At 40.5% G+C, this 12,500-nt stretch overlaps 1 protein-coding gene across 1 annotated transcript in view; it reads right to left on the bottom strand.

Moving 5' to 3' along the window:
* LOC127355195 (receptor-type tyrosine-protein phosphatase mu) overlaps window positions 1–12,500 on the bottom strand; it is a 137,154-nt gene that overhangs the window by 50,495 nt on the left and 74,159 nt on the right. The window contains exons 13-15 of the mRNA XM_051385797.1: window positions 12,186–12,387; window positions 10,965–11,067; window positions 1–144 (exon numbers count right to left, since the gene is read on the bottom strand). The exon at window positions 1–144 is cut by the window's left edge and continues 38 nt beyond it. Of these exons, the coding sequence (XP_051241757.1) occupies window positions 1–144; window positions 10,965–11,067; window positions 12,186–12,387 (449 nt within the window). The remainder of the gene's footprint in view (window positions 145–10,964; window positions 11,068–12,185; window positions 12,388–12,500) is intronic.

Raw genomic sequence — 12,500 nt, 5'->3', positions numbered from 1 at the left:
GGCAGCTCTGCGCTGAAGTAATACTGTGAGTCCAGCAGCGTGGCATTCTGGAAGTGGATGGGCACCGGATAACAGCGCAGGATCTCTGCAGTACCTCTCCTCTGCCTGCGGGGGCGCTCCTCCTCCACCACCACCTGGTACTTACTGCAGACACACAGGTTGAAAGGGAAAACATCAGCTGTAGTTTTCTAACAGTGTGTTTCTGATGGTATAAAGTCATAAACTATACGAAGAGTTTTCAGAGTTGAAGCTTTTAGTTCTCAGGGGCGACATTGTTGGAGGTTTCTATTCACATACAAGCCGACACATAAAGCTGCTCCATCTGTTGGTTCATTATTCAGCTGCACAGAAAGGTCAGCTCTGCCTCTCCTCCATCACTCTCTCCTTCAGTTTTATGAACTCTCTCTGTATGTAGAGGCTGTAACTTTACAACAGTCTGACATTAAACTGTCTGCAGGTACTAAACTGTGTATGTGAGCAAAGGACAAAGACAGAAAACAAATGGAAACAATCAGCAGTTCGCAATGAAAAATCTGAATTTTCTCTGTTTGTAAAGTGATTATAATAGAAAAGACAGAAGAAGAGTTGGTGCCGTGAAGGACAAAGAAAAATCGAAAGTCTGTGTGACGGAGGAGAGGACGAGTTGTCCCATAAACAATCCTCGTTATCACGGAGATGTAAAGCTGCCTGACGACGTCCATTATGGAGCTTCATCAAAGTTTCATTTTGGCAGGGATTTTAGATTCAGACTGAAGACCAGAATGCTGATTACTTTGATCTATATATCTGTACGTAAAATCTACAGACTGTAGGTAAAATCTACCGACTGTACGTAAAATCTACCGACTGTACGTAAAATCTACCGACTGTACGTAAAATCTACAGACTGTACGTAAAATCTACAGACTGTAGGTAAAATCTACCGACTGTACGTAAAATCTACCGACTGTACGTAAAATCTACAGACTGTACGTAAAATCTAGCGACTGTACGTAAAATCTACAGACTGTACGTAAAATCTAGCGACTGTACGTAAAATCTACAGACTGTACGTAAAATCTACCGACTGTAGGTAAAATCTACAGACTGTAGGTCAAATCTACCGACTGTAGGTAAAATCTACCGACTGTAGGTAAAATCTACAGACTGTGCGTAAAATCTACCGACTGTACGTAAAATCTACAGACTGTACGTAAAATCTAGCGACTGTACGTAAAATCTAGCGACTGTAGGTAAAATCTAGCGACTGTACGTAAAATCTACCGACTGTAGGTAAAATCTACAGACTGTACGTAAAATCTACCGGCTGTAGGTAAAATCTACCGACTGTAGGTCAAATCTACAGACTGTACGTAAAGTCTACCGACTGTACGTAAAATCTACCGACTGTAGGTAAAATCTACCGATTGTACGTAAATCTACAGACTGTACGTAAAATCTACCGACTGTACGTAAAATCTACTGGTTGTACGTAAATCTACAGACTGTACGTAAAATCTACTGACTGTACGTAAAATCTACCGGCTGTAGGTAAAATCTACCGACTGTAGGTAAAAACTACCGATTGTACGTAAATCTACAGACTGTAGGTAAAATCTACAGACTGTACGTAAAATCTACCGACTGTAGGTAAAATCTACTGACTGTACGTAAAATCTACCGACTGTAGGTAAAATCTACCGACTGCAGGTAAAATCTAGACTGTACTTAAAATCTACCGACTGTAGGTAAAATCTACCGACTGTACGTAAAATCTACCGGCTGTAGGTAAAATCTACCGACTGTACATAAAATTTACCGACTGTACGTAAATCTACAGACTGTACGTAAAATCTACCGACTGTAGGTAAAATCTACAGACTGTAGGTAAAATCTACCGACTGTACGTAAAATCTACCGATTGTACGTAAATCTACAGACTGTACGTAAAATCTACCGACTGTACGTAAAATCTACCGGCTGTAGGTAAAATCTACCGACTGTACGTAAAATCTACAGACTGTACGTAAAATCTACCGATTGTACGTAAATCTACAGACTGTACGTAAAATCTACAGACTGTACGTAAAATCTACCGACTGTAGGTAAAATCTACCGACTGCAGGTAAAATCTACCGACTGCAGGTAAAATCTACAGACTGTACGTAAAATCTACCGACTGTACGTAAAATCTATCGACTGTACGTAAAATCTACCGACTGTAGGTAAAATCTACTGACTGAAAGTAAAGTATACCGTCTGTTATACTGACGCCGTAAAAATTCCACAATCTGACTTTGGTGACACCAAAGACTGGACAGTAGCAGAGGGTCAGTTAGCAGACTGATTTCCACCAGCTGGTGTCAGAGTTCACACTGTGTGTGTGTGTGTGTTCTTCACAGAAACACTGAGGTGAACCTGAACTCAACACAGCCAGTTTTCAACAGTGTTTGTGTCCTGAGGGATGCGGAGAACAATAGTGGTGTTTTTTACAGGAACCAGATTCAGGACCGAAGTCATACATCACACACCCTGTAACGCACACACTGTAACTAACGCACTCTAACACACACACACACACACACACACACACAGGGAGGGTGTGGATGGTGAAACTGCAGTATCGTCACGTTTCCTGCTGGACAGGAAACTAAAGGAGGACACACACACACACACACACACACACACTGCAGTGTGTGTATTGTTTACAGAAACAGATTCAATCATTTTTACACCTCCTAACCTGTCTCTCTCTCTGTCTCTCTCTCTCTGTCTCTCTCTCTCTGTCTCTCTCTCTCTCTCCATTATCTGTCTCTGACAAACCGGCTCCAATCACATTTCTTCACGCTCACATCGCAGCACATGCGTTTGTGTGTGTGTGACAGTAATCTGATTACAGCTACAGGTTGCCCGCGGCAATACCTTTTGTCCCACGATCTGTGGCCGCTGTATAGTGTGTGTGTGTGTGTGTGTGTGTGTGTGTGTTAGTGAAGAGACAAAAGCAAAGTTAAATATAAACAAACATGAAATCATATCTCTGAGCAGCATCTGTTCAATCTGATGGATTTTACATCATGTCAATTAACACACTGCACGTCACACACACAGACACAGTGACACACACACACACACACACACACACAGTGACACACACATACACGGTGACACACACACACACACACACACACACACACACACACACAGCTCCTGTCTTGTTCCTGCATGAAAAGAAAAACATAAATCTCTCGCCGCTTGAAATGATCAATTTTCCTCTTTTCAGTCTCTTTTCTTCTCTCTCACGTTGTCCACGAGCAGTTGTGTGTGTGTGTGTGTGTGTGTGTGTGTGTGTGTGTCTGTGTGTGTGTGTCTGTGTGTGCGTGTCTACATGTATTTAACTTTACTCAGCGATCTACGGTGGCTCAGAGCAATCAGCAAACAACGTGTCAGAAGTGAGCTGGTTAAAGGTAGAAGATCAGGGGTGCCCGGTTATCTCAGGAGGTAGAGCTGGCGACCCATGTACCGAGGTTCAGTCCTTGCTGCAGCGGCCCGGGGTTTGAATCCTTTGCTGCGTGTCATCCACTCTCTCCCTTACCTGTCTGTCTTCAGCTGTCCTATCAAATAAAGGCAATAAAAGCCCCAAAAAATACTTACTCAATACAAAAAAAAAAAAAGGTAGAAGATCAGCGTCCTAGCAGTACTAGGGATGGAGAGATTCACCGATTTGAATCGGTGGTCCGAGACAGACGTTTGCGATGCGAGTGCACCGGTAGCTTCAGTGTGCATCGGAAACAACTGCCGGCTAAATGCGCAATGTATCCTTCTTTGCGTGTCTGCATCGGTAAAACCCATGGTTACATCGATTATTGCATAGTTTATCTCCTCTGCACCCGTGTTTTCGAGGCGCCTTGAACGCACCATCACTATCTTTTTGAGCGGCGTCACAGACCCAGTTAGTTAGTAAACAGAAAAAATGGAGGGAAGCGACACAACAGGTGAAGAGGAGATATTAAGCGTACCTTGGAAGACACACAATAGTGCAGGAGCAGTGTGGACTTTGCACTTTGAAAAGAAAGACCTCTAGTTGATATACCTCAGTGTGAGTGATGTTTACAGTTGCTGTGGCTGTCAGTTCTTTACACTTACATTTGTAAGCAGTTGCAATTGTTTATTTTTGTTTAACTGTTATATTGTCGTATGAATCTCAGTGATTTCTGCTCTCACTGCTCAGTTAGCCAACTAGAAGAGTGTCAGCTCAAGCACATCAGTCTGGCAGCAGTAGTATGGACATTGCACTATGATGAAGTTATTTGCACAATGTTTTCCAAATTGTGTTTTGTAAAACATTGTGAAATTACAGACAGAGAACACTATTAGTAAAAGGACCTGAGAAAAGGACTGTTTGTTTTGTTTATTTTTTATTAAGAGGCCAAAAAGAAATTCCCCAAATACAATACATTTAGTGTTGTATAAGTAGAGAATGAAATTAAAAACACATGTAATGAAAAAAATTGTTTTTGTTTATGATTTAGTGTTTATTATTAGTTATTAATGTTCTCTGTCTGTACCATATTGAATTGCATCTTCTTTTTAAGTTGGATTTATTGGTTTGCTTTATAGAAAACAGTCAAGTATCAAATACATTTTTTTTTTTCTTTTCGCATTGTATAAAGTCAAATCGTTGTCAAATCATTAATGAATCGCATCGCATCGTGAACAGAGGTGAATCATATCGCATCGTATCGGCAGGGGGCTCCACTGTATCGTTAATGTATCGTATCGCTGGCAGCGTATCGAGATGTGTATCGAATCGGCCTCAGTGGTGGGGATTCACATCCCTAATCAGTACAGTCAATTAAAATATAATTTACAGTCACACACACACACACACACACACATGGCAGCAGACAGCCAACAGAAGGTTCCACTCCAACATGCTCTGAAGTGTATGGAGCCATGAAAACATGCAATTCTTACTGTTATTGATCAGTTAACAGAAATCAGTTTTTAAGCTTCACTCATCCTGTTAATGATTGTTTATGTTTTTCTCTTTTATAGTTTATGTTTGTCATTAAGTTGATTGTAAGATTTAATGTTCATTCAAGGTCTTTTAGCAGTCACCTCAGGACTCTTTCAAACAGAGCAGGTCTGACCGTAGTCCTGATAGTTCCCAGGATCCTTGTGCAATATCCCTGCTCAATCTGCACATGTCATTTTATTCTATTAGCATCTTATTAGCACCCTATTTTAGCACCTTGTAAATGGTTTTTGGCATTGATGTTGTTGTATTATGGTTTAGTGTATTTGTATGTAGATGAATTATTTTAGTGTTTTTGTTTCCCATCTGGGAGAATAAAGTGACAAACTTCCTGTTTTATATATATTTGATGTAATAAACGGCTTTACGTCTGAAGTCTTGTTGGTTTTAGTTCTGAGTTGATGTTTGACAGACTAATCATTAAAAAGAGCTTTTTCCACACGAGGAGACCATCTTACACGCTCTTATTGTTACGTATTGTGTGAAAGTGTCAGTTAATAAATAAGATCTTTGTGTTTCTGACTGAAAGCACAGGGAGCTCTCAGTGTGTGTGTGTGTGTGTGTGTGCGTGTGTGTGTGATTGACACATTAGCTGTTAATCCCCTTTTAATCCTCAGTGTTAGCAGCAGGCTCTGATTAGCCCCGCCTGCTGATCGTTAATTAACCAAATCCCTTGTTACAGCCCGACGACGGAGAGCAGACAGCTGTTGACATGACGACTGTTACTGCGGATACCACCTCCCTCTGGGGCGCGGCGACAGAGATTTACCAGAGCATTGGTTTGTGTGTGTGTTAAGTTTGTAATTATCTACATTAATGTTTTAGACATATATTTAAATTCTGGTGTAAAAAATAAAATGACAAAACAACATACTTTACTTTGAATATACAGTAGTTTCCTATTTATATACATTCATATATATTAGTGCTGTCAAACGATTAAAATATTTAATCGCGATTAATCGCATTAATGTCATAGTTAACTCGCAATTAATCGCACATTTTTATCTATTCTAAATGTCCCTTGATTTCTTTTTGTCCCATTATTTTTTCTCATTTTAATGCTCTTATCAACATGGGAAAGTGGATCAGCTTGCTTTGTGCAAATGTTGTTTTTATTGAAAACAACATTGGCATATACTGTAGTGTTCAATTTCACACTAACATTCTCACTTGGAGCAAATAATCTCTCACACAATGTAACACTGTCCATCAATAAAAGGGTGAAACAAATACTTTGTCACCCAAACAGCCCCTTCAACAGCCCTTTCTAAGGGATCAAAACAGGGCGATACAAAATAAAATTACAAAGTGCACATGTAAGGTAAACTAGGACTCTGCCTATAGTGCAGTTAAACCATGGCTTACAGTTTTTCTCCATTGGTTTGGCTCATTTCTTGAAATAGAAATTACATTCTCAGAACTCTAAGATCATTTGGCAAAACAGTCTTACAGTTCAGCACAACACCATAGCTCACCTGCAAAAGCTCATATCTCTCCCAAAACTGTTCACTCATGCTTCAAAACTAAATTCCTTTCCTGTAGAAATAGTCAGTGCCACCAAAAGGCAAACGATCCTTCTCAATTGCTTTGGCTCATTTCTCGAAACAGACCGGAGGTTCTCAACACTCTTGGTGCTTTTGCCAAAATAACCTGGATGGTTCAGCACAACCCCATGGTTCACCTGCAAAAGCTCATATCTCTCCCAAAACAGTTCACTCATGTGTCAAAACTAAATTCCTTTCTCATATAAATAGTCAGTGCCCCCAAAATGCATCGTCCCTTTGGCATTGAGTGAGCACTGCAAGTCAAAATGTTTAAATGTTTTGTCACTATGGCAGAGGACCATTGAAATATCCCTCATGTCCACCTCTCAGTCTTAGCCCAGTCCTTCACTGACAATGGTTACTAGTTTTTTTTGTCTAGCTAACAGAATACAATTTTGTATAAAACGGAAAAAATAAAAATAAAAAAACAGGATTTTAGGGTAAGAGTAGCCTCTAAGATTTGACATCGCCAAGGAAAGGTAGCCATTTTTATTCACACACATAAAGTAACCTCCATATCAGAGTAAAAAGAAAATGCATAAAGCATAATATACTCTAATATAAACACATAAACAAAAACAAGGACAATGATATGTAGCCTACAGTGCTGTAAATAAATACAGTATATGGTATTCATGGTTTTATGTTGATATGATTATGTTGACTAATTTTGACAATTGAACCGACTATTTTGCATGTGATGACTTTTAGAATGAAATGTTTTGGAGGGAACAACCATTAGACTGAGAATCAATCAATCAGTTTAGATCAACAGGATCTATTCACTTGGAAATTGTGCTAAATGTAGGCTAACTGTGCTAACTGTAGGCTAACTGTACTTAATAATTTGCAAATATGTACTAAGACATTTGCAATGTGATGAAATCAATGAGAAATTCAATTCTGTTGTGAACAATTGCCAAGTGGTTTGGAGGTTTGTCCATGTTGTTTTGAGAATGTAATTTCTGTTTCAAGAAATGAGCCAAACCAATGGAGAAAAACTGTAATACTTTTCTCAAGTTTGCTTTGAACATAGCAGTCAGGCTGCTGCTTTTAAAGAGTTCGGTCTAGACCTGCTCTATTTGAAAAGTGTCCTGAGATAACTTCTGTTATGAATTGGCGCTATACAAATAAAATTGAATTGAATTGAATTGCTCTTTATTCACCAGAGGCTCAACCCAGCCTCTTATTTCAGAAAGAATGAACAGTAACGGTTACCAGTAATAGGTAAGCCTACTACTTCTTTGCTTTGAGCCAGTTACTCAAACAGACAAGCCTGTTGACATTTTCAGACAACAAGGACTCCATCCATTTCGGCGTCTCGCGCTCGCCATCCACTCAAAACGTAACGTCTACTACTCTTAAACAAGTGTGTGCGGCGTGCCTGTTGTTCTGTTTCCGGTCTAGCTAGATCCAGTGTGGTGTTGTAGTTTTTCTAACGTTACTAGTTGTTGCAACAGCATGTTAAAAAACTGTGCTAGGCGTTATTCTCGCGATAAAAATATTGACACCATTAAAATGGGTTTGCGTTAACGCCGTTAATAATGCGTTAATCTGACAGCACTAATATATATATATATATATATATAACGGTCTGTACTTGTATAGCACCTTTCTTGTCTTCACAAACAGAAACTAATCCATTCATACACATTCAAACGCAGCATCAGGAGCAGTTCAGGGTTCAGTTTCTTGCTCAAAGACACTTCCACATGCAGCCGGAGCAGCCGGGGAATCGAGATGTGGGCTGTAGACTACAGAAGAGCACTGCATTCACGTAACAGAATTTATCCAATTTTCTTTGTCATAATTTCATGCAAAAGAAAAACTCAGCTTTGTTTTGTTGAATGAAAGAGATTCGTCCAGCAGTCTCAAACCCACATCCTGTATCTAGTCTCCAACGACACACACTGAAGCACTGCTGTGGTTGATCAGTAGACTGTGTGACAGACAGACCAGAAGGGTAGCTCCTTCAAACCGCTCAGACAGTAACATGCAGGGGTTCGGATTAAACAGCCCTTGTGGACGATCCACCCAGAGAGATCCACCAAATGGGACCAGCACATCAGCAGTGGGTGCTGTAGCCCCAAGAGGAGAGGAAGAGACCCAGATAGGAGCCATGCCGATCCAGGTTGGACTTAAAGGGGAACTTCGGCAGATTTTTACCCTAGTCTTGTGGCATTCTTTAGGATATGCCCCCAAAAAGTGTATTATAACTAACTGGGAGCTCTGGCCATTAGCTGCAGGATCTCCAGTTTACTAGCGCCAATTCTGGTCGTTCTTTTTCTTATCGACAGTACTCGGTGACCTCTAGTAATCAAGACTAGGGTAAAAATCTGCCGACGTTCCCCTTTAAGGCTGCTCCTGGATAATGTCAGGACGAGAGGAGGCGGATTCTGTGCAAGTGCTGATGATGCTTGGTGCTCAAACAAAAGATTAGGGATGCACTGATATGATAACCAATAATTAGCTGCTCCTCATGGCCGATACCAATAAGATAACTAATAATTTCACATTTTTGTATTTTTAAAAGAAGTTCATAACATGGAGTTGCCCCTGGGGGCAAGAAAGGCTGAGATTTAATCTTATATAACTCTGTTATAATCAAATCTAACCGATATCACTGTTGTTTACAACAACAAGCAACAATTTGGATTTCAGATGTTCATTTATTTTTTCTAGTAAAGTTCCAGATAATTTATATAATTGGCTGATAAATAATCTGTACAGATAATTATTGTGCATCCGTTTTATTGTCACTATCTTGTTGTTGCACATTCAAAAGGTGACCTGCTGAATTATTTCCTTAAATTATGGATATATATAACTCTATATATTGATTTATTGTATGTGATTCTATAAATTGAATGAACTTCCGTTGTACAGCCTTGTGTTGGAATGATAAAAAGTTCCTTGTTTCAGCCATGAAGGGACCGGATCCTCCTGCAGTGTATTATTATAGACTCTGTCTCAGGTTACATACTGGGGTAGGAACCGTGGGCATGTTGTACTGTTCAAGGGGGACAATAGAGTGGAGGGGTCAAGATGTGTGCAGCTGTCGTTCTGGTGTCGAGCCTCCAGATCAGGTTTCACTTTATTAACAAGTGTGGGTCACGTCCCTTGCCAGGCACACCCCGAACGCCGAACTCCAGTGTCCCTGCACCCAGGGGTGTGGACACCCGAGGACAGCCGAGATTAGACACTGGGCACGGACCTCACCGATCTCCTTCTGGTTCTCCAGCAGAGCTCCAGGGTGAAGAGGGGCAACCTGCTGTTAGACTGAAGGGGGGCTGCGAGCTGGGCCTGGGCACGGACAGCTTGTACACAAACACAGCTTCATTGCTCGTATACAAACACAGCGCTGGAGGTCTCTCGTTAATTCAGAAAAACACAGCTGAATTTTCTTTTTCAAGTAGACTCAATACGTAGAAATAAACCATTTTATATGGTTATAATTCTTCCTGCTGTGTGTCTCTGTGAATTGAAGTAAAATAATTAGTTTATAAGTTATATGATGCATTATAGTCACTGTATGTACAGAACAACAATGCTGTCTGTTTCAATCACTTATTTCCAGGATGGGAACAACAGGTGATCCAGGAGGAGTTAGGACTTAATGAACTCCCCTGAAAACATGGTTTGTGTAATATTTGAGATCTCTAAAACGTGCTGTTGTTCTATTTTACTGCAACTTCATCCTCATGTATCATGTGTAAAATTAGGCTCTTATTGATCGAATTTAATAAAGATTCCGACATACATGCTGTTCTCACCATCACCATCGAAGTGGCGCAAAATTCTAAACTTTAAGTCAAAGAGCAGAAAAACTAACTTTCTTCGTCTGCACGCCGAGTCAACGCCATTCATTTCTGTCACAGTCACAAGAAAGCCCCCCCAACCCCCCAAAAAAGTGAGCTCCCCAAACACCATGGTATAGTTCACACACTGCTCATATTCTCTAATGTTACTTTGTGGAGATCATTTAAATATATAAGATTCATTTCTATAACTATCACTCACACATTAACAGCTGAATGTTACATGTTCGTAACCTCCGTGTGTCTGTGCTGCTGTTCAGATATTTAACATTTAATAAAGACCAACTTTATCGTCTTTCAGACTACACAGGACAGTAGAGTGAAATTATCCATCTATTTATTTATTATTTCATTAATTTAATGATATAAATACACACAAGTGTGATTATATTGCACACACTGAGTAAAATGAATGAAAAACATAAACTGAATATTTTGATTTGACAGGTTATTTTAGTTCCAGTTTCTTCTTCTAAGTGCTTCATGTCGTGTTTTAATGTTTAACGTTTGAATCATGAAAACTTTATGAAGTGGAAGATTGATGCTGCTGAATATTTAAACAGTGTGTGTGTGTGAGTGTGTTACCTGACTGGAGCTCCTCGGCTCTGAGCCGGTTTCAGCAGAACGGTGACGGTGGAGTCGGTCTGGTTGAGAGGAGACTCCTGGTCGTACGCCGGCATCAGAGGAGCTGAGGAGGAACACAGAGTGCAGAGAGAACCCAGCGGTCAGCAGAACCTTCATTATGAAAAGAACCAAGAACCATCCACTGTGTGCTGCCTACAGCTCTGCAACACTCCTGGACGCTGGGGAAGACTCATCTGAGGGCTTCCTTTCAGATTCCAGTCTTACAGGTTATAAGCCTTCTGACTCAGTTAAAAATAAAACAATTGAACGATGCAAGCAGCGATGATGATTGGCCCTCACAGCACCAAACGTCTGAAGTTTGGTTGAGATTCGACACAGGAGTTACAACAACTTCCTGTTTCATAGCGAATCGTTGAAATTCAACACCAAACAACGGACATGCCATTCAACGCACACTCACACACAGCTTAACTTTTAATTTTAACGGACTTTAGATCATACTGACCAAATCTGAAGTCAATCCAATCAGTTCCCTAGGATGAGTTCTCTAAAATACAACACGGCAAAAATGACAAGTAAATTTAAAATGGCCGGCTTCCTGTTGGCTTTTTTGTCTGTCATGTCATGATACACGTGTGTACCAATTTTCATACATATCACATATCACAGAGTTTATTGGGTGCTGTCGAGCCACTGTGCGATGCCGTTAGAATACGTACATTTACGCCACCATTGTATTTTGTACCTCATTTTATGAGTTTTTGAGATGGTTTCAAAAAAATTATAATTTGTTTCAACGTTGGGCTCTGACAGCCTTGATCAGCGATTATGAACAGAGTTTGATGCTCGCCTGCTCCTGAAGAGGTGAGTTTACACCGGGTCTGAGCGAGAGGAAGTCTCGATGCCGGCGTATCTATTACATAAATCTGATTATTTTAATACGGATCACAGAACCAATATTTACTCGAATAAAATGCAAATGATCCAACAAGGCAAAAATTCTGCACACAGTGAACAAAATACAACAGGAAACCACAAAACCTGGAAATATTTAAAATAATAAAAGCCTGCACATTAGGATCCATTCAGGACAAAGAGATTGTGGGACTGAGCTCCAATTAAGATGCTCTGCAGTGGTTAAGGGCCCCTGATTCTGAGCCCGGTAGACCCCTTTGGTTGTTGCCTGAACTTCCTGTCAGTGTTATTTTGAAGGACACACACCTGAGATCTTGGTGGTGAACTGGGTGATGACCGGAGGGCCGAAGCCTTTAACAGTTGAGGCTCTTATTGTGAAGGAGTAGGTGGAGCCTGGGTAGAGGCCGGTGAACACGTGGTTTGTCTCATTGGCCGGTTTGAACACCTTGCCGCTCTGATTGGACAGGTCAAACTCTGTGTCGAAGGAGCTTAGGGCTTTGTAGGAGATCTGTTGAGGAAAGCAACAATAATGCATCACAGGGGATTGTGGGTAAGAGAGTCTTTTATGCCACGTTGTATTCTATTGTTTCAGACTATGTCTTTATTTGGGACTACTTTCTT

This window comes from Dicentrarchus labrax, unplaced genomic scaffold (assembly GCF_905237075.1).
Source record: "Dicentrarchus labrax unplaced genomic scaffold, dlabrax2021, whole genome shotgun sequence".
NCBI classification, from domain to species: domain Eukaryota; kingdom Metazoa; phylum Chordata; class Actinopteri; family Moronidae; genus Dicentrarchus; species Dicentrarchus labrax.
This window is presented reverse-complemented; position numbering and strand designations above follow the sequence as displayed.